General features: G+C 31.9%; 1 protein-coding gene across 1 annotated transcript in view; it reads left to right on the forward strand.

Annotated features, from left to right (window-relative positions):
* LOC148603196 (uncharacterized) overlaps positions 1–5484 on the forward strand; it is a 29669-nt gene extending 24185 nt beyond the window's left edge. The window contains exons 2-3 of the mRNA XM_088552879.1: positions 1336–1407; positions 2172–5484. Of these exons, the coding sequence (XP_088409005.1) occupies positions 1336–1407; positions 2172–2447 (348 nt within the window). The 3' untranslated portion in view covers positions 2448–5484. The remainder of the gene's footprint in view (positions 1–1335; positions 1408–2171) is intronic.
* Positions 5485–24569: the final 19085 nt, after the last annotated feature.

Consider the following 24569-nt stretch of genomic DNA (forward strand, 5'->3'; position numbering starts at 1 on the left):
ACTTCATGTAGGTCAATCAAATTGTGAGGATGATCGTTCAAATTCTGGGGTGGTGATACCAACAAAAGGATGAGCAAATCCCCGATGTGAATCTTATTAAAACCTACGGATTTATATTTTTTTTTATACATACGAACTTGTGAGTTTAAGAATGTGGCTGTTGTAAATATTTTTGCAGATAATTTACATCTTTAGAATGTACCTAAACAAGTTAAATCAAAACGAAAAAAAAAAAAAAAAAAAAAAAACGATCCTTGCAAACATGTGTAATGCTGAGTATGACCTTTTCATACACTTCATTAGCCATTCATTCAAGACGCAGAAGCCGAATTAGGAAATGTTTTTTTTTTTAAATATCACTTCTACTGACTGTTTATTTTTGTTTGTGATCGATGTTAGATGTTTTCAATTTACTTTTGTTGTAAACGTCTTTCAAATTTTAATTGCCACTTGTTGTTAAAATGTGAAGTTGAGTAGTTACAATTTGACAAAATATTAGATATGCATAGTTTTGAATAAAAACAAAACTCCATGAAAGCCATTAATAGGTGTTCCATTGTGATAATTGCAAAACACATTTTACTTTCTACTTAAGCCACAATTATGCCGTGAGAATGTGTTATCTTAAAATGCCAAAAAAAAAAACTTCAACTTCGCAGCAGACTATGCATTAGTTTGACAAATATTTTCTATCCCACGGGAGACATTTTGGGGATAGACTTATTTATGGATAGACAGTAACTGTAAACTTCAAAGATGATGATTCCTAGAAACGATAGGAAATGCAAAGGTTGTGCTGAGCATTTTTACTGGTGCGAGCCGAACACATATCAACATTTTTTTTTCTAAGTCAGTTCTTAAATTTAATGCAACGAAAAGTTAAAAAAAAATTAGAAAATTTAAAGGCTGAAAGATAATGATTTTGAATCGAAGTAAACAACATTCTGGCAACTTCAAAATTATTTAGTTTGTATGTATAGTTTACGCGTTTTGAATGTTATATAGACCTGTTACTATCAATCGATGTATTATAACACAATTGTATTGTCTTCTCAAACAGCATTTAAAATGGTAGTGATATGAAATTGCCGAAATAAAATATCAAAGCATTTGATAGAAATTTTGTTGATATTGAATACTTTAGCTTGAAATAAACTTTACTGTTTTAAAACGAAACACATTACATTGCAAATACTATTGTGTAGAAGCAGAAAAAAATATACAATTGATAATGTTTATGCTGAATGAAGAAAACTGATGTCAAATCTTCTACTCGATGGATAATATATGGTTTGAGAATTGAACGTTGAAAGTCCGAATATCTTTTTTTTTTAGGACAGACTGTTAGCTAATATTGAGGAATCAGACACGGAGTTTAAATTTTTACAAGACACACAGGATGATGAGGTAAACATATTTTTAGGAAATTAAGTACGAGTATTTGTAAGAATCAGGCAAAATGGGAAAAATCAGAAACGTGCATGTTAAACCCCACTGATCTGATAAAGTAATATCATTCAAAGATGCTTTCCCTATTTGATAAGACCGTTATTCGATCTCTACATCAATGGCTTTGCTTACAAATGTTTCCATAGAATGTTAGAAAAATGATGTTATTAACGGAGTTATCTGTCCTTTAAATATTAATTTTCAGTGCATTTCAATGACATTGTAACTCAATGGTCCAACATAATATGGAAAATCTCTTGTCTGTTTTTCTTGATTCTGATTCTGTGCAAATAATCCAATTAAACTATCAAAATGATGTTTTTTTTCATACCATGTTTCACCTACTGCCCGATTCTTACAGGGACTGACACATAATCAAAATTATCAGAACATAAAAGAAAGATCAACGAGTAAAGAAAAGACATAAATAAGGATAAAATATACTAAAACAAGAAAACAACTAGAAAAAAAGGTTAAACAGAGAAAAAATTAAAACAGTTAACCACCCAAATTTTAAGGCATGCGCCACTGGTCATTGTAAAAGTAATCTTTGTTTTTGTATTTACCATTTAGAATTTTTTTCATTATCTTTCCTTGAAAAATGAGCATATTTATAAAAGCAGATCCAATACCGTAGGACAAAGGAATTCAAAACTGAACTAGTTTTCTGAATGCGATGTATAGATCACTGGTAGCCTAATATTTGAGTTTTTTTCTTCCAGTGCGTAATATGCATGGCGTCAAAAGCAACAATGCGTACTTTTCCATGTGGGCATAAGGTTGTTTGCCGGAAGTGTTTCATCAAAACAATCCAGAGTGCTGTGTCACAAAGATGTTTGCCTCTAAGATGTGTAGTTTGCAGAGAAAAAATCTTAAAACTGAGGCAAAGTACGAATATTCAAAGTTCAGGCCAAAAGACTGTCAACAAATCCGCGCGTTTTAGGTTGCTCCAGCATGCCATTAGGTCAACAAAGATTTATCAAAAGGTCAGAAAATAGAACCAATCAAGGAACAATTGACAAAATCATTGACAATATGCATATCAAGCAAATGCAGTTTAATGAATCCATCCGTTCATGATTTGTAAGTATTAAATTCTTGGAGCAGCCGAGGATTTAACTTCACAAAATTATGTTTGAAGGTTCATATTTAATCTACGTTTTGCCCTTTTACTGAAAATGGTCAAGGTCAAATATAGTTCATAAGGGTCATATAAAATCAAACAAAAATTATTGGATAATTAATTGGAAAGAGTGAATAATCAATTGATTTTCCTATTTATATAGATAGCATTGTTTTATCGAATGTTACAAGTGTAATAAATTTCGATAGTTCAAACTCTGAAATGAATTCGATAATTTTACTCTTGGACTCACTGAATTAAAAGTAATATTGAAGATATCGATAGATTGCAAAGAAAATCTAAATATTAAATATGATAATCAATTGGTTACCGTGAAACAACAAAATAGGATCAAACTTGTGTATTTAAATTGTGTGCGGAACATCAACATCGGCAATCGTGATAATATTTTGGTTATTCCCCCTTTCCAATTAGTTATCCTATTATTTTTCCATTATTCGTTGCTGTTTTTTAACATTTATTTCAAATTTTGTGAATGGTGGATTGATATTCATATTATAACATTTTGGTGGGTGAAAGCCCGAGATCGAAATTATCGAAATTACAGAATTTATTTTACTGTGTGAAATATCGAATTTTTTTTACACTGGGAACATACGTAAATCACTGCTATATATATAATAAATGGTTAATGCAAATCATTTGCCCTACTAAATAAGGAATTGAAACCCATCATAACAGTAAAACAACCCGTTTTCAAGAAATTGACTCATGTGGATAATAAAAGCTTAAAAGTAGTTTAATTCTTCCATGACAAATTTAAGGGCGGGCTAATTTCATCCTTATTGTGTCACCATTGTATGTACATTATGATCATTTTATTATGTGAACAATTGTGCACGACTGCTGTAAACTGATGATCATGATGATAGACGTTGCGGTCAAAGACTGCTTTAATATTGTAAAAAAATATTTTGTTTAGAGTAATTTGTTGGCATACACAATTGACTTGAATCTTTATTTACTGAAAATTTTATTTATGTTTTGTCTTTTAGTTTTCAACTAATGTCTCCTCTTATTTTCAAATAACACATTTTGAGGTGCTTACGTCAGTTTGTATTGCAAAAGAGACGTTACGTTTGTGAACATTTGACATTATCTTTAGTTGAAAGCTTTTTTTGCCATCATTATCGCAATGACTTTAGATTCGTATACTTTTTTCTATGCTGTAATGTATTTTATTAACATTTCTATGCAATTATAAAATATGACATCTTTCCAATTTCTTGCTTAATTTTGTTTTTAACGTTGCATCAAATATATTGTAAAATTTTGCTAAAATATTTTTATTTGCTACTTGTACTGTGTAAAGATCACATGTTCATTTGTTTGGTGTCTATGCAAAGTTCTGTTTTTGTTTTTTACAGTTTCATTTACCTTGCAAAATTCTGACTGAAAAAAAAATTATTACATGAAATAAACAAAAATTTTGCCAAATGATCATGCAAGTGTAATGTTCAACCATTCTATATCACCCAACAAAAATACCAAAATTTGCTACCGCTGAGAAGGATATTGATTTGGTGGAATTATATTTCTTTGCAAAAAAAATTGACTTCTTCACTTAAATGTTCGATGACCGATTCGCCCCAAGAATTAAAGGGAATTGTCTTAAAAAAAACGTACAATGTTTAATAACGTTTAAAATTTAAACCTGATTGTTCATAACGAAAAGATAATTAAGGCGATTTAATTTGCCCATACTCTACATTGACCGAATAACCAAGGGAAACATGACTTGAGCGATAATCAAAAGAATATTTTACAAGGAAAACACTAGACAGGGAAAACTAAAATACACAACAAAAATCAATAACCATAATAGCAAGTACAAAAACAAATGTTAAAGAGCAACTCGAACTGTACTAAATCTTGGAGCATGAATATTAAGGAATGAAAGCAAATATTTTGATTACATTTAAGTTCACTCTGCATAAAAGAACAGTACAATTCTTACTTTTGGCAGTTAACTTTATACTTTTAATAATAATATTTATAACAATCCAATTGATGTTTTATATATTTTTATTAAATTTTATTAAAACTGATCACTGTCACCACTTATCATCTGAGTTTCTGATGTAGAACATATTGAATCCGAAGACCAGTCTGCATTCTATTGCTACTTACGGGATCTCAAAAATGCTACATTACAACGCAAATCTTCTATCATACGCTTTTTCATAACACTTTTATGAAGGGGAACAGATATCTCATTTTTACTGTTTTGTTTTTATATACTGAACCCAATGGTCTGAAAATGACAAATCTATATGCATTTGAACGGTAGACAAGGACCCATTCTCGTGAAATTACGTAGTTACATGACGAGACTTACAAACACTATTGCATTAACTACACAGTGGATAAGGGTATAAGTTTAATGAACAAAAATATAACTGACATGTTTATACCATCCAAGAGAAGTGTGAGTAAATGAAAAAGACTATTGTTATGATTTACTCATGACTAAATTTTGATGGCAGGTTTTTTATTTTATTATCAACCAGTTAGCAATCTACCATCTATCTTTTTGTTCAGAAGTTTATCACGGTAAAACAATTAGCATACATTATATTTATCATGGCGGTAGCTATTCTCTTGTTGCATTGGAAATATCCCAGGAGTTGGGGGATATGAAAACTCTATAGACATATTCCTATCAATTGCATAATAAATATCTAGTTTTATTTCACCTCCTGTGTTACTATCATGTCATGAACATATCTTTTATGGCATTAATTTGTACGTTTGTTGAATGGTTTAATTTATTGTTTCTTTATCATGCTTATAGCTATACCTGTCGCGCCAAAACATGATATGCAACTATTACAGTGAATGATGTACACATGTTTACGTAAAATATGAAATAAAATAATTACAAAAACAAACATCTGTATTTGTTAATTGACACACTTACAAGGGTAGCATAAGTTAACAAGCAAAATATGTTCGTTTTTAGTTTACTTTGATGCTATATCGGTACATGTGTTTAATGCCATTTTTGGGGCCAGTCGCATATTTCCCTGTGGTCTGATGTTTCCTCGCCATTCATTTAAACCACATGGCTGCCTTTGAGCTGACAGTTTGTCATCCCAATCTGGTTGATGTCTCCTACCCCTAATCTGGGACAGTATTGGGAAAACAATAAAACAAACTACAAAAGACTGTCGAATTCGTATTAACTCTTGCGATCGATCTAAAATACAAACATACTAATAAATCGGACAAAAAAAAAAAAAAAAAAAAAACAAGCTTTACCTGCCTAAAAGAGTATTTGGTGATTCTGTAAGCTAGTTCAAAATCCAAAGGCTGATAACCACAAACAAAAGTATCAATAAAAACACATCCAATAGGATTCAATGGAAGCATGCATGTTTGTATATTCCCAACAATCATTATGTTACAAACATGTTAAAGTTTGAAAGAACGAGTATCAAAATACTATAATTCCTGGATAACAACTTGACAGGGTAAATGAACACACGTAACAAAACAAAAAAAAAACAAAAAAATAGTATGAGTTGCAATATGAAAAGTCATTAGGTATTGAAGAGATATTGCCAAAGATAAAAGGTAATTGAAGAAATGGAAAGAGGTTTTCCTTTTTATCGGTCTTCAATAGTAGGTCAAGATGAAAGGCTGACTTCATAATGTCATTCTTTATTTCAAAGGTTTTTAGTAGATGCAATGAATAAAACCACCTATCCAAGAATTAGTTATAGACAAAACAAGAAAACTTTATACATATGGCAGTCTGAGATCAAAAGAATCGGGCTAAATCTTTTTTGGATAAAATCAGCTTTGAAAGCAGCTTTATAAGAGTGAAGAAATAGGTCAGTGTGCAGGAGAGCGAAGTTCGTTTCCATTTAAATGTCGATATTCTGATGAAAAAATGGTCAAGGGAACCAAGGTTACAGTGGCAACAAAAAGAATGTAATCCTGGGACAAAGACCAGGCATGGAAAACAGACATACACAACAAAGAACATGAATTAACGAAAATCATACATACAAAGTAACAAAAGCAAATGAGCAACTAGGACTCCACTAAAAATTGTGAGCATGGACCAGGTGCACCGGTGGGGTAAGTATTCTCTGCCTTTCTAGAAACACCAGCCGAGTTGCTCATAAAAAGTCAAGTCCGGGGTAGACGAATGAGGAAAGGAAAACTATGACAGGTTGAGTAAATCCGTTTTCATGACGCAGATGAATACACCATAACGATCCACGAGTTCATGATAACGACAATAAAACTTCTGTAGTGATGACTTCAGTCTTGTAGCTACAAAACCTTGTTCCAGAAGCCCATTTGTTTGAATTTCAACGCAATATAAAAAGTCTGCGTTGCGTCGGCAAGCTCTGGCATAACGTATGAGTTGTAATATGAACACTCCATATGAAGGTGCTGAAGGGATGTTGCCACAGATAAAAGGAAAGATGACAAACCTGCATGAAAAGTCATCACGTTTGTGGTAAAGTTTTGTCAATAGTTTCCCATTGATTTTTAAATGTAGGTTAAGATATGCGCAAGACTGTATATACTAATGTTGTGTTCTTCAATATATATTGATAATTTGGAACTTTTTTTGCAAAGTATGCAAAATCGTTACGAAATACTGCGAATTTGTATCTTGGTGTTCCGTGCGTTAAAGAATAAGAAAGATGTATTATTCCTTTAAGTCTAGATTTCAACTTGGTATGTGGAAGAAAGGACTATGAAGAGATAAAAAATGATGGGTTTTGAAGCTTTTATAATCCGATAATAATACAGAAAAATGGATTATTAGGAGATCTTTCGAATGATCAGGATCCATATTGAATTGACACCATTACGGGAGTAACAAGTGTCTTGGTAACGACTGATAGCTATAATAATGGAAGTTGATACTTAAGAAAGAGGCTTGGTAGTACAATTTGTAGATCCATCTTTGTAGGGTTGTTGGTACGGGTTCTTGTTGAATTTTGGAATCCAATACATGGGTGCAATATCTCTGTTGTCGCTTGTTTTTATAGAGACCAAAAAGATAGATTTATATTTTTCAACCGTCTTCTTTGAAGAGTTTGGTAGCAGTTAAGGTTTCATTACTGCTAGTATTTTCTGTATTCATCTCTAAAAATAAATATTGGATGTAATGCATCTTGCCAACGAAAACGGTATTGTTTCGTGTTTTGTTTCCTGGTACAACAATATATATGTTAAAAAAAAGTAAACATTGTTTAGCTATATGAAAAGTGTGAAAATCGCTGGAGCATCGACACTCAGTGACTATTAAAAACTTTCATTTCATCATGATTAAAGACTTTACAGCTTTCAACCTATCTGACAGTGAACCAGTGATTTCTTGTTCTCGTTTTATCCATTTCCTGACATAGTCCTCTACATCATCCATAAGAAAGTTATGAATCCATTTATGCAGCTTTAAGATTTCACGGAGAGATTCGTATACTACGATATCAAAATCTTCGGAAATGGCGTGTCGGAAGGGACATATTTGAATGGCGAATTTTGGCAAGAGGTCAGGTGCTTTAGCCATGGAGTCTACAGACCTTAGGTCCCGCAATACCTTTTGCAGTTAAAATGTATGGATGCAATAGGTGAAGTATAGGAATACGAAATTATTGGCGAAGAAAAAGCAAATGATGTTTTAAAAATTAAATATAAAAACTGATTAAAACATCCAAAATTAAAATAACGAACAGTTTTTTTTTCTTTTATCAAAAACTAGCAAACGTTCAGAAAATGTTGTAAATGCACTTGCATGAAAAAATCAATTTCAATTTAAAGGGTTATTATCATAAAATTTATGGAGCTAAATTGCATGAAAGCGAATGCTAGATAATTGTGTAATTTTGATTGATGGTGACAAGATTAAAATTGTATAATTAAGTCTTATTTATCTGACTCATATTCAATGTTGTATCTAAATTAAAGTACATTCTAAGGTAATGGCATGCTTAAAGTAGTTAAAATTAAAGGAATTCTAATTGGACATTTACTACAACATGTAAATTAATTTATGGCTACAAAATCTTCAAAATGACATATTTTTGCAAAGTGTATGTGTACGAACACTTTTGATATACCTATCACTCTAAAACTATTGTATGAAATGTTAAAATTGTCAATATAAGTAGTTGAAGGCTGCAACATATATATATTTCAGACCAAATTCTTAAAATGAGATTTTTTGCAAATTGAATGAGTGCGAATACTTACAATTTCCTTAATCGTCTTATATAGTTATTTAAATTGTTAAAAGTGCCAAAATTAGCATCATATGTGTGACTGCGACATATTAATTATTAAAAATATCAATGAATAATGAACTGCAACACTTGTAATCATTAATCTGTTTTAAATACGTTTTTTTAAAGTCTTTCAATTGGTGTCATAGAAATATGATAGAAACGTTGCTTGGGCAAAAGAGAAGAACTTTTTTTTCGATTGACCAATCAAAATTATTCCCTCGCCCTATTCCTCATTGCCCCATTCACCATGCCCATTCCCCATACCTCTTTGTTGTATATGTCTGTTTTCCATGTCTGGTCTTTGTCTCAGGATTACATTCTTTTGATTACCGCTATAACCTTGGTTCCCTTAATTACTCTTTCATACCCCATTGCCCCATCCCCCATTACCCAATCCCCAATGCCCCATACTCCATAAAATGGAAAGTTTATCTCATACTGTAAATGTTTATGTTGCGATGGCATATTTGTTTTATATTTGTAAATCTTTTCGAACGCTTTATATGAATTGAACAATTAATGTAATGTCTTTTGTTGTAACTGTAACAGTTCAAGTGACATGTCTGTGACGTCTTTACTGAACGTGAGTACAAATCTCTTTACGATAATTGAATGCCATGGCCTTTGTAATTCTTTCCTAGAAAATACACGTTTTTAATATATGATCAAATGCAAAAAGAATGCTAATCGAAGTTTGAACAAGTTTGTGCATATCCTTAATATACCAGTCCACCGAACAAAGTTTGTTTAGTTTGTCATAGGTTAAGCCTCCAATAACATCCCTTTATTGTCACATAACGAATCCCATTAAGTGCAAAATGATATCACTTCCGAATATACTACATTTAATCTGATACATCCTTATATCCATTTAAAACAATTATGTAAGAAAGGACATTACATATGATTTATGCTCTTTTAAATACTTTGAGTCTTCCAAAATGAATCTAAACTTAGAGCATAGACATTTTGAATCAAATCACAACAACAACAGACAGGAAAGTACCGAAAGACCAATATCAGCCGAACATTACACTAAATTAATTCGGACGGATGAAGTGCAAAAGGAGGTACCAGGATATACCAAAATAGTCAGTGGTGGTAAACAAAGCGACAAAACAGGACTAATATCAGCCGGAATTTACACTGAATTAATTTTAGTGATGAAAAGCAAAATGAGGTACCAGAATATACCGAATTATTTAGAGAGGAGAAAAAAAGAGAAGCTGATTAGCGAATGTCGGAAAATGTCCATCCTGCCAAAAGAGACCAATTGTAAAAAGATGTAAAATAAATTTTGATAAACAAAGTGGCGCTAGAACTCATCCTAACGTGGTGGTAAGAAGTGGTTCAAATACATCAGTAGAACAATATGCGAACAGAAAGTGGATGAAAGTCTCTGCCATTCTACTAATACTGATAGTTTTGTTTTTTGTTTGTTTTTTGATAGCTATTGTCTCATTTGAAAAAAATGGAAACCATAAAAAACGATATATTTTAGATAACAGAAAACATTTCCCCTTTTAAATAACTAGGTTTAAGAAGAATATGAGTGTGTGTAAATATTATGCAGTAACTGTAACGTCTTTTGTTTTATCAGTATACAGGTATTAACATTCGAAAACACCATCTATGGTTAACATATAGTGTCTGACTGACCAAGTAGTCACTAATAAAAACATAATTATAATACAATCGGCAAAATTGTATCTGATACTGATTATCATTCTATTTCACCCTTAAGGATGTTCGCTGCACATGTTCAGCTATTATGTCAGATTTTCGGACTACTGTGGATTTATCCATTTCAAAGAATGGATAAAATTTGCCAATTGACCCCCACTTTATTTTTCATAATTTCATTGAACAGGCCTTAAAACGTTATTCAAGAAGTTTTTAAAATCAATACACATCATTTCCCTCCAACATTGTAAATGTTTATATCTCAAAAACAAGCACAATGGCCCATCTATGTTTTCAATTTATATTTTTGTAACATAAGCAATCTTGAACAATTTTACAACCTTTGAAATCCTTGTTATTTTTATTCGGAACAGCCACCATCCTTAAAATCAGACGTCATGCATTAATCTTTAGACATATTTGAATTTATTTTACATTTCCATTCCAGTTAGATATGCAATTGCTAGTGAAGAGTTTTACTCTATGTGCACATGCTACAACCCTAAGTTTCTCCTACGGGGAGGATTGACACGGCCATCGAAAACTTTTGTCTAAAAAATCATCGAACTGACACTTGAGAAACTTTTGTCGATGCAAAACAATACATCTGAGTACATTAAAGCTTAATAAATGGTAAAAATGCGGCCTAGACAAAATGTTTAAAATACATCTATGTTATACGTCCGGTTAGAGACCTGGATTAAAACCTGCAATCTACGCCGAACCCGGAAGAGTTCTTCTTATAATTTTACGAATATTTAGAATCTCCCACTTATACACTTATGAAAAATTCCTAAGAAAAAACTTGGCAAAATGATAATTGTCATGAAGTCCAATTTATTGTAAAGGGAACCTGATGATTCGGACTGCGCTCATACTAAAATCCTCTGCCTTCCTTATATTATATGTAAAACTTTATATCTGTAAGTCTATATAGTTTTAAAGCCAATGTAGGTCACACACTGTATTTCACAAAGCAAAGAAAGTCAGTTTTGAGGATTTATTTATCTTAAATATCACACTTTTCCTGTATTGGCGAATATGTAATTGATATATGTTTCACACAGAAACTTCTTTTCTTAGGTTATATAATACAAAAATACAAGTTTTGTATTTTGCATAAATTAAAAATAAGTTCAACTGTGATACATGTATAATAATTCAATTTGATTGTTTATTCTCAACTGGGCAAGATCGGTTATTTTCCATAAACTAACTTGGTACAGGACATCAATAAAGTCGATCGGTTTGAAGTCTGCAATTCAAATAATTCCAAACTAAATAAAGCTTTGATAAAGGGACAAATCCTAATTGTTTTTACTTAAATAGATTTAAAAAAAAATTATAAGGATTGCATTTATTTTTCGATCAAGTTATGATCGCATAACCAAATGTGGGACAGTTTACGCTTATTCATAATCTAAGGCAAAAACTGCTCTAAGGTTGGTTATTTCGCATACAATTGTCTCGGGGGGTAAGAACGAAAGATAATTGTATGAAAATTGTAGTACAGAACGACGTATATAAAATGGCAAGTTGTACGAGAAATAATGAATGAAACTCTCTGTGTCGAATGCAAAGGTTCCACTCAATAGATAGGCTTAGTAGATGATTTATGTCAATATGTAGAAATGATGCTATATACAGACACTGAAAGAAGCATATGTTACATGTTTTATATATTTTTTAAATCCTTAAATTATGGAGTTCCTTAAAAAATCCGTAAAAATGATCAGTTTTCTAGACAACTTTTGGATACCTTCTAAATATTTACTTTGAAAAGACTGGTATTCTAAAATATTAGACAAATTATAACTGACAGGTGAAGTAAGAAGGTATGGTATTGTTAAAAATAACAAAAAATAAATGTGCCTTTTTGGTTGAATTGTATCAGATTTTAATTCTTAAAAGAGACGCGACACAAAAATTTAATTTTTTGACTTTTGATTTTTTTGAAATTTTGTACCTAATATATATATATATAATAAAAATGCCCCGTGAAGCGTCTTCCGTCGTTTAATTAATGATAAATTGATTAAAGAGTAATCAAGGGAACCAAGGTTATAACGGTAATCAAAAGAATGTAATATAGGGACAAAGACCAGACATGGAAAACAGAAATACACAAAAAAGAACATAAAGTATAAAACGTCAATGTTCCAAGTCATACTAAATTTAATTATCCATATGGCCACGTGACCGTATTACGTCATGGGTTCACAAATCGTAGATCGAGTGGTTGAAATGTTTAGGACTTCTGCTTTTATTGCATGATTTCTACAATTGAGATTGAAAATATTGAAAGTGCTGGATAGCCAGTGAATATATACTTACAGTTGTATCAATTTAAATTACGTCGTGAAAAAAAATGATAAAAATTGTCAAATATCCACAGACTACCCACAGAGAAATGATACCACTTTTGTCGAAGATTACATAGAAATCTTGTCATTATTTTGTTCTGTCATGTAAGATGAACTATTCGCATAAGGCAAATACAATTCACATTCTAAGATTTTCATCTGTTCCTATCTCGATCTTCAAAAAAAAAAAAATTGATTTCACCATTTTGTTTTACGGAGCGTTACTTCTAGCAAGTGTACGAGTACAGGCGTAGATTTCACAAAACGTCGTAAGTGTAAGGGTGTACTATACGGTTACATTAAGACGCACTGTTTCGCACACCAAGTTATCCCCCGTCAAATTTTGTAAAACTTAAAATTAAAGGTTGAAATTGAGTGGCTACATTGTTTGAATGTAGTTTTGCATTTACACATAGACAGATGTAATATATTTGTTGGTAAACAGGTGTAATGTAAATGAAGAATGGTATCCGGAACGTTTCAGTCCCCTGCCGTGTTAGGTTCTCTTCTCGGTATCAGATAACTGACGTTGACAATAACTTATTTCGAACGAACGTTTGGTACTAAAATTGCGAGAGAATGAATTGAAAAGGCTCTTATCATTTCTACCCTTTCCCCACCTACTCCATGCATGCTTTCATCACGTGGTAGTGTCTAAGTGCCTGATATTGTATAAACAAATAGTATTTGGCTGTTAGTTTGGGTAAGTCACCCCTGATTTGTATTAAAATTGTTTTCAGTATGTTGCCATGACTACTGGATTTTATAACAATAATCACTAATATACTCATAAATGACTTGAACCTTTACACACAAAAGATTTAAAAAATAAGCAATTTTATGTTAAAACACTTGAAATTCTTGTGCGGACTGCCTCGAAACAGGTTTATTTCAACAAAATAAGAATATTTTCAGAGGTAACCGAACCATATTGTTTTACCTAAATAAAATTAATCGTAAGTAATAACATCACAACCTAAAATAGCCTTACAATTAATTTCAAACTTACGACATAAAATCGTCGCCAGAAGAGTTGTGTGAAATTTGTGTGAAAGCCATCCATTTTCGATTAGAAACAGACATTATACTATTTGACATACATGCATATGATGTATACATTGCATTTAAACAAAGAAATCAGTGGGATAAAGTTTTATTGTTTCCCATATCATAGGATCTGTCTGATTTTTTTATGGGCTGCCTGTTAAGCATTTGTGTATTTTATAAGTGAAACATGATACTTGCATGATTGTTTTAATAAATTGATCATAATAACACAATTCATAGTGATTCACAATAACGCTGTCTTTTAACAAAAATGACGAATCACTTAAACGTCTCGTGTAAGCGTAATCTTAATCCACGGTGCATTGTTATCAATGAAAACATAGATAAAAAATTGCGTTTAAAAATATTTATCTTACTTATGGAATATAATGTAAGTTGAATTTAATTTTGTATTGTTTTTGTTTGATGAACGTGGTACTGGTTGTTAAAATGTCCTATTGTGGCTTATTTGACTAAAAAAAGACATTATACTAATGCCTTAAAATATATTAAAACGTAGGTATCATTTAACATATAACAGAAAAAAACTCAGTATATGAGACAATCTCAATACATGTTTATTATTTTTGTAGTAAAAGGAAATACATGCGAGGACGGTTGGTGGGAATATTCTGGAATGTGCTATTTTTTAGCGGGTCAGTTAGATATTGGGCACAGACATAAGTAAGTTTGAAGAACTCGGCTGGTAGACAGGAGTGTTTGACATACGTATTGTAAGGTGTGTTGGTGAAGCTGAGATTTTCAACAGCATAAAAAGGTATGCATAGGTACGTTGCCTGATTAAGAAGAGTGTCTTTACAAAATAAAAGGTTCGCAAATACTTGTTGGCTGATTCAGTGGTGAATCTTTACAGAATAAAAAAAATACGCAAGGGTACGCTGGCTGATCGAGTAAAGTATCGTTACAGAAAAGAATATAAGCACGGGTACGTTGGTTGATTAAATATAGTATCGTTACAGAATAGAATGGAAGCACGGGTACGTTGGTAGATTACATAAAGTATCGTTACATAATTGAATGGAAGCACGGGTACGTTTGTTGATTAAGGATAATGTCGTCACAGAATAGAATGTAAGCACGGGTACGTTGGTTGATTAAGGATAGTATCGTTACAGAATATAAGCAAAGGTTCTTTGGTTGACTTTGGAGTGTCTCGACAGAATAAAGGACTTTTGTCTGATGAAGTAGAGTGTCTTGACAATATATCTAATATCTAAAAAGTATGCAAGGGTATTTTGGCTGATGAACTAAAGTGTCTCCAGATAATGCAATTGACATAAAGCGAATTTAAGCTTATTAACCGACTGAGACAGAAACAAAGGCATACAAAAGTGTGTCAGCTGATGAAGTAGAATGTAGAAACAGAAAAAAATGACGTAATGATTTGTTGGCTGATGAATACAGGGTCGAGACAGAAACGAAGGTACGCAGTGTTTTGTTGGCTGATGAATACAGGGTCGAGACAGAAACGAAGGTACGCAGTGTTTTGTTGGCTGATGAATACAGGGTCGAGACAGAAACGAAGGTACGCAGTGTTTTGTTGGCTGATGAATACAGGGTCGAGACAGAAACGAAGGTACGCAGTGTTTTGTTGGCTGATGCATAGAGTGTAGAAACAGAAACAAAATTACGCAAAGGTTTGTTGTCTGATGAAAATATTTGTTGAGACAGAAACAAAAGTACGCAATGGTTTGCTGGCTGATGCAGTAGAGTGTAAAGGCAGACACAAAGGTATGCAAAGGTTTGTTGTCTGATAAAGTAGAAAATCAAGACAGAAATAAAGGTAAACAAAGGTTAGTTGCCAGATAAAGTAGAATGTCACGACAGAAACAAAGGTAAACAGAGTTTCTTAGCAGTAACTGTTGACTGTACCGATTGAAATGAAGGCACATATTAAGCAAAGTTTGGTTGACAAATAAAGTTCAGTGTTTTAATAGAAACAAAGGTACGCAATGGTTTCTTGGCAAAATGAAGGTACACAAAGGAACGTTTGCTGATGAATCAACGGAAAATTGTTGATCACAGCGAACGATCTGTTTAAACATACATATTGTGTAATCAGTGATTGCTGAGAAGAAAACTTAGTACATTCAGCTTTGTAAGTGTCTTGTTTTTACCTTCTCATAATGTATTATTTGATCAAATGGTGAATAAAATATATTATTAGGACTGTTAAGATTCATATTTGACAATGAGTCAATTTGTGTCAAAACTATATTTAAATATTTCAATGTTTGGGTTTATTTTCAGCTTATTGCTTATTATTTTTGGTCACTAAGGCAAGTGTATAATAAAAATTATTCCCTTTTTGCATACTGATAACAATGCATGTCAAATTAATCAATTAAATTAATTAATTTATAATTAATAAATTAATTAGTCAATTAAAAAGGAGCCATCCTTGCAGAGCCGGATACTATAGACAAAATCAACTACCTGACGAATATGGCTAATTTTCAACAAGCAAATAACTTAACCTTTCAACAACAAATCTACAATAGCAACAGCAAGTATATTATACGAAGATGCTAAAGGTTCTACAATTGAAAAATGATTTTTTAAGTGTGGTTCCTTTATCATATGCATACTAAAGTTATCTCATATCATTAGATGGCTATTGTTTTGTGCACCTCGGGTAAAACTGCGGAAATTTTTTGTGTATACTTCATTATTTATGATTTGAAAAAAATCCGTTTTATTGACGAAATTACAAAAAATTAATTATGAGGAAAAATACAAGATAATACTAAAAATTGTTCACTTGCCTATAGAGGTAAATAACATTAGAGAGTAATCAAGGGAACCAAGGTTATAGCGGTTATCAAAAGAATGTAATCCAGATACAATGACCAGACATGGAAAACAGACATACACAAAAAAAAAGAACATAAAGTAACTAAAATCATACATACAAACTAACAAAAGCAAATTAGCAACTCGGACTAAAACTGGACTAAAAACATTAAAAAACACTACAAACTGGGAGCATAGACCAGGTGCACCGGTAGGGTAAGCGTCCGCTGCTTTTTTAGAAAAACCCACCGAGTTGCTCATAAAAAGTCAAGTCCGGAGAGCTATTACAAATAAAGATTATGGTACAAATAATCACGTTTTGGACACAGGGGTTAAGGACTTGGTTATGACGTCGTTTCAAAGCAAAGAAAACAAATAGTACAAAGGAAAAACTGCAACGTATGGTTTTTATTATTATAATTATAAATGTTTAAGACCATTATACAGTGTATAAAAAGTTATTTATTCACAACTAAAAATGATAAATTAAAATGTAGTTATTTGTGAAAAAGGGTTATTAATACTTTCATACCAATTCCTATATATAAGGAGTATAATTTTATACGATTTATACAGATTTCTGTAAAACACATGCATTTCCCCTTTTAATCAAAACATCTGTGTTCATAATTTTAAACTAATAAAACATTTTATTTGAAAACGACAGTAAAAACAAAAATGAATTTGTAAACAAATAAATTTGAATCATTATGTTGTGATATGACACTAATATAAACTCTATGTACATGGGTCCCGAATGACAATCATTTCATCATTTAAGTATGAGTGTTTGTAAGAATCAGGCGGAATTAAAAAAAAATCAGAAACAAGCATGTCAAAACCCTACCGATCTGACAATGTAGTATTACTCAAGGATACTTCTATTTGAAATGACTATCTTTTAATCTTTGCGTCACTGGCATTGTGCAAAAAAATATTCTCAATATAATCTTAGAAAAATGAGAGTTTGATAGAATTATCTGCCCTTGAAATGTTCATTTTCATTTCCTTGCATTTCAATGAAATTGTAACGCAATTGTCCAGCATGATATGTACAATCTTGTTTTTATCCTTGATTCTGATGGTACAAATAGTCAGAATCAAAATGACGGTTTTTTCATACCATGTTTCACTGACTGCCTGATGCTTACAGCGAATGACACTTAATTTGATTTGAAACAAGCTTTCTGATCGGTTTGTTCTTTTTGATCAATCTAGGTTACTTTGCTTGGTACTGCGACATCATTTAACGTCGTTTTTATTACACATGTCATACTTTTGCAATCATTAAAAGAATACTGTACTGCTCAATAACCAGAATGTCAAAGTTTGAATTAGTTACAAACCATTAACAAATCAAAATCATCCATATCTTAAACCTTTTACGTATGTGCCAAATACTATATAACAACCTCTATCTAGAATCTTTATTCTCTAAGTATACTAAATTTCGAGGTTTTTACAATCAAAATTTAAAAACAATTGGATTTTCTAGGCTTTTGGATTGGTGGAAAGAAAGGGTTCGAATGGATGTGGATATCAAAAAGAACAAGAATTATTCACACATACTTGAACAGTGGAATGCCTAATAACACAGGTGGCAGCGGTATCATTATGGATCGCCAGTTTGATTTCAAATGGAATGATGTGGGATGTTCATATCCATATAGATACAAAATAATTTGTGACAAAATCGTACGTGGCTTCTTATTTTGTTTATTGAGACAATTGCTGCACCGTGTCAGAAAGTGCTATTTCCGGTTACTCTTTGAAACACGTATACAGCGAACCAAAATTTACAATATTCATATGAATTTTTTTATTATTTTAGGTTACAAAACACCTTACCATATACGTTTTATAATTTTGAAAATTCTTTATGCCTGTAGGAAATCAATGATACTAAAATTAGAACGTTAATCAAATATATCTGATTTTTTGTGAAATTCTGAATAGTACACCGTTACTTTGCCATTGTCCATTTCATATATCATGACTTGGTATTTCAGTCACAAGCTTGATATGGAAGTGCTTCCATGGGGTATCACAATACACTTAAAATGCATTTAAATTGCAAATGGCGCATTTGATAGACAGATAGCAGTATTGACCTACGTTAAACAAATGTCGATTTCATATCATAAAGCAATATATTGTCATTTTATTTTTTTGTTTTTGTTTTTTAATTAGAATATATGTTTTGTTTGTTTGTTGGGCTTTAACGTCCGAGCAGCAATATTTCAGCTATATTCAGACGATGATCATGAAAAGGATGATAAAATGAACATGAAATGATGATGAAATAAAAAAGGATGGGACACAAGGATAATAGGGTCGACAAGTTTTGATTGGCACTAGAAAAAGGGGGATGGGTAAGGTCGGGCAATTTAGCCTCCTGTGGCGGAGCGCGAAGGTTCCTATTCCTATCGAATACCACAGCAGGGTTCTTTAACGTGCGAGGAACGTGGCATCTTTCCCAACGCGGTGCACCACTATGGTTTGCAGTCAGGTTTTCCGTATTATAGCCTGACAACCCCAGCATGTAACACGCCAGGGGTACCCCATTCAACCACCTGGGGCACACATCCCAGTTGCTCTGTGGGCAGAGCGCCCTAGCCCCCGGCTAGGGTTCTGAGCACTAATTAGTCGCCTTTTACGACAAGCTTAGCGCTGCTGCAGGCCTATTCCTTTAACACCCGGACCTGCACGGGGCAATTAGAATATAAGAATTGTTTTCATGGTGAGATTATGGAATATAAACGACGTATATCGGTCGGATTATACTGCAACATTAACCGATCAAAAATGGTTTATATCCAATAATCATACCAACAGTTAAACGCAATCCTTAAAGAACAAAATTCAGGGAAAAAGATAAAATCAAAAAAGGGAAAAGAAATTGCGTAGACAAACAAAGCAAAAAGCATAATATAAACAATCCTTAATCCACAAAAAAAACTGGGAGTAAAAGCGACTATTAAATCTAATTTTATTTTTTAAATCAAGCAAAAGAGAGTTATGATATTGTTTGTGATTTAATGTTAATTATTCTGTAGGTTGGTCAATAACCAAGACTGACGAAAGAGGTCTCAACTATGTACAAATGAAACATAAAGGCATGTTCTTTGACTCAAAGCTAATTCAATCCAAAACAGGTAGTAGTGTTGTAAAGTTGCTAAACGTTTACTTTTTGCAACATCTACGTAGTCATTGTCTCACATTAATCCTCCCTTAATGTAAATGTAAATTTACTATATTCGATATCACTGATGATTTTGAATATAAATCAATCAATCACAATATTTCATATTTATATTTTGCTTATGAAACAAAATGAGTTACTTAGAAAATCTCTATATATATATATATATACAAAAATGTCAATTTTATTAACATTGCCAATACTGGTATGTTGTACAATTATTTCAAGAAGTAACTCCACAGCTGCATTATAACTAAAGATCTAAAAGTCCAAAAATCAATGAATGGATTCCCCAAAATCTACAATATCGAAATAGAAAGACACGTACAGCACTGAGAAGTTCGACCTAGTACAAAGGGAATAAAACCCCAGTGTTTTGCAGTTTTTGAATTTTAAGGCTAGCCAAGTCTACCTACTTGACTAGTAAACTCCCTTGTATGCATTTGGTCCAGAAGCGGTGACATCTAACCAGTTGTTGCTAAATAAAAAAAATCCAACCACTTTAATGTATCAGTTCAATGACAATCATTTCTTTATTGTGAATAACCAAAACATTATTATTCATTTCAAGGACGCTACGTGTTTTAATTTATCATAAACGTTGTTCTATTTATAAAATAATGTGTGATTTGAAAGAAAAAAATTAACGCACGCACGCACGCACGCACGCACGCACGCACTCACGCACACACGCACACACACACACACACACACACAGTTGCCATGTTTCAGTTAATTTTGGATAAAACTATAACTTGAGAAATATAAACTTATATTATCAGTGTTGAATTTAAAAGTAGTGAAATCACACAATGTGATTAGTTTCAGTTTTTTCTTGAACAATGTATCATTTAATGTCTTTTTCATTTTCTAATGTTTTGGAAACTTGGCAAACAGCCAATTTTCACAAAAGGCTCTGTAAGTGACTTCAAATCGAAAATAAAGTATAATTACTGTTAAAAAAAAACAACAGCGCATCCTTAAAGAAATACCCCATATACTTAAACGTAAAAGCGTTGTTACTAAAAATAGACAAATAGTCAAAATCATATGCTTTTGGGGAATCGAATCTCTTATGGCCTTCTTTCATTCCTAATATAAAATGACAGCAATTACGAAATGATTTCCGGACGATTTTTTTTCCATTTTTGCACGATTTTCTCATAAACATGCTCTCAACACTCACTTACAAAATCGAGGGTTATATTGTCATTCAAAAGTACCACAACAATATAACCAGAGTAAATATCATACGTTACAAGATTCTATAATTAAGTACAGAAGTAAGAGCATATTAGAGATTTAAAAAAAAAACTGGCAATAATGGTGCAAATAATGAATAAACGTGTAACTTCTTTACGTTTAATTTTCTGAATCTATTAGATATTACGTAATCTGTAATCCGTACATCTCAGTTAGGATATAATTGGTATAAATTAACATGTTATCGGCATGATTGAAGGAGATTGAAAGCGAAAACCAATACTAGTTCTTAAAGCTGATAATTCAGCCGAAAGTGTCTGTTCGATATTGCGGGAATTTGTGATCGTTTTAACCAGGAAAATGGTATTCAACAAATATGAAAATGAATATACTTTTCCTAACAACAAATACAAGGGTTACATGGTAAACGTATTGTTATTATTGATTTTATAGGCCTTCGTGCATTATATCACCACTATTTATGTTTGAAGCTCTGGCCATATTTTGTACATTGTGTATCTGGATATATGGAACCGCTCACAATGACTGGTATACAAACGGGACACTCCAAATATCGTGTTTAGGTTAGGGAGGGGGTTGCGAAGTGTGATTCTTAATCCTGTTTTTCTCAAAACCATGAGATATTTTATTAATATCTTTTGCAACAGCACATATATATTTTTAAATTGCAATTGGTTCACTCAGAGTAATTAATGGATTGATATTATTGCACTTCACCCGAGTTTGAGTTTATTGTATATTACAATCTATTATTTAGTTCTTTTCAAAAGTACTTTATTTTATGCATTCTAGTATGCTGGTGGTGTTTCATAATTCTTTCACAAAGTTCAAGATTAACGAATGAACATTATTACGTTAAAGTGCCACGTGAACGGCAGTACTTTTTATCTTTGTATTTACACGAGACATTTTATGAGATATTCCTGCTGGACTTTTTTTATTCATATTTTCTTTGAGTAAAAAAGGTGCAGTTATCAGTTGCATTTGGAACTTGAACTAGCTTGCAGAAAAAGCGAGTGCAGTTTCTATGTAGATACAGGTTATTGTCCTCTGTCCTATTTATAAGTGTTTGTATTCTGTATTGATCTCAAAAGTTAATATAAAGGGAGTATCCTTGAATGATATCACATTGTCAGATCGTTGGGGTTTTGACATGCATGTCTCTGATTTTTCCCATTTTGCTTAAATCTTATAAAAACAAATGTACTTATACTTAATGTTTGAATTGTGCGTTGCTTGACTTTTGGGGGATGACTTTCTCAATGGCAATCACACCACATCTTATACTTATTACATACAATCATTTTGATACTTACTTAAGATACTATAAATCAATCATACAATTGAGTCACATAGCTCCCATTTAGATAAATATTTATCTGAAGGTTTCATAGGTTTCAAAATATCAGATACGATTAAAACAAACACATCGTTTTACGACCTTTAAAGTCATTTTTAAAAAAATTCTGTCTCCTTACAACTTTGACCAAAGAAAGCCGTTGTAAGCCTTATCATAAAGATCATGTCATAAGGGCGCTTAACCTACCGGTGCACCTGGTCCATAAAGTTTTTCCCATATCTATTCTTTCGAATATGTTGTTTTTTAAATAGTGGCTTATTAGTGCAACCATCGTTTTTTTCTCCATTCAGGTACAATAATTCTGATAAGGAGACCACCTGCAAATCTCTTCAAGTTTCATTTTTATTTTTCCTTATCTATCATAGGTTTTGAGGAATGCCCTAAAATATATGACCTAACCCCCATGTTTTTTTTTATTAAAAATACACCTGAAGGCAATGTGTTTATACGAATATAAAAATCCATAGACATTATTTGTTCAGAATAACTTTTATCAATATATATATATATATTTTTTTTTCATCAAATCTGTCAAGTAGTATCATAGAATATATTTCAGTAGTTGTTTACAGTCGACGATGAAGGACGTCAATAGGTTACAATAGCTGATAGTCAATAATTAACATTTTATAAAGCAGTTAAACTACAACAAAAATGTCATCATTCGATTTAAGTTATATTTAACAGTTATGAAGGGATCTAATTTCTTTCCGAAACTAAGCTTTTTGCAATAATATAAAGACCAACATCCGAAGAACAGTTCTGCACAATAAACAGGCACATGCAAAAATAATGAAGATACATAATGCTAATAACAAAATATCTTATATAATCAACAGTGTAGAATGTCTAATATAGATATATTAATTTGAAATTTCATACATGTAATAATCCAAGATAAATTCCCGCTATTTTATTTGTTTCTAAGACTAGTCAACAGTTATTTCGTATACATTAAAACATTTATTTTAATATGAGGTAGATGCAGCCTATAGGACCACTTATAAGCTAGAGAACCATTATTTCTAGAATATGTCATAAGCTTTGCGATGACTATTGCGGTGGTTTTCCCACTTTCTCGTATTTGAACAGCAAAGCATCTCCTGTCAGACTGTTAGAATATTGAGATCATTGAAATAACCGTTATGAACAATTTATCCTCTGCTTAGCTTGTAATATTTAATATATTTTATTAATAAAAAATAACGTGGCAGGAAAATTTAGGAATGTCATCGTCTCCCTATTTCTTACACGGACAGATACTTAAATCGACACTAACAAAATCAAGACGATTAGATTTGTTTTGTATTTACGCAGGAAATTGCAACCTTAAGCTGAAAGACTATCATTAGCAGAGTACGAAGTGAATTCATTTGAGATTTGATATTATAGCAAAGAAATTAAGTCTTAGTCTAGACATTCGGCTTTGATTGGCAAAAAATATTTACAAATGAAATTGAAAGTCATTTTTGAGAATCAATCTCAGATATTTTGAGTGTCTAACTTCAGTCTAATGATTCAGGATATTAATGTAGAAAAGACATGATGTTCTCATTACATAGGTCAGAATTCGGATATGATTTTTAGCTTAACTTTGCACATGACGGATTTTAATCTCCATTCAAAACACCAAAACCGATAACAACCAGTAATCGAGCTACAAGTGCTAGTCCAAATACCGATATTTCCTATATCTGTTGTTTGGAATTCACCTCTATAATACAAAGTTGTTTTAGTTCAAAATTAGGGTTCTATAACGTTATCTACATGCGTGTACCAGATTAGCAATAACGACCTTTTATTACACACGACGGATAGTGCGATATATAAATATATCCAAAGCCTGATTCTAATTTACTTTTTCAAAGCAATGTCATTTTTTTTCTTTGACTGATTATGATACAAAATTCAAACATTCAGCGAAAAATCTGAAACAAAATAATTTACTTTTGTTAACGATAAAAAATATGAATCGGAATTGAGAAGCATTCTTTGTAAGAATCATGCAAAGTTTGTAATATGTGTTACAATT

This window comes from Perna viridis, chromosome 11 (genome assembly GCF_037379345.1).
Source record: "Perna viridis isolate PV_CMFRI_1.1 ecotype Kerala chromosome 11, ASM3737934v1, whole genome shotgun sequence".
Taxonomy (NCBI): domain Eukaryota; kingdom Metazoa; phylum Mollusca; class Bivalvia; order Mytilida; family Mytilidae; genus Perna; species Perna viridis.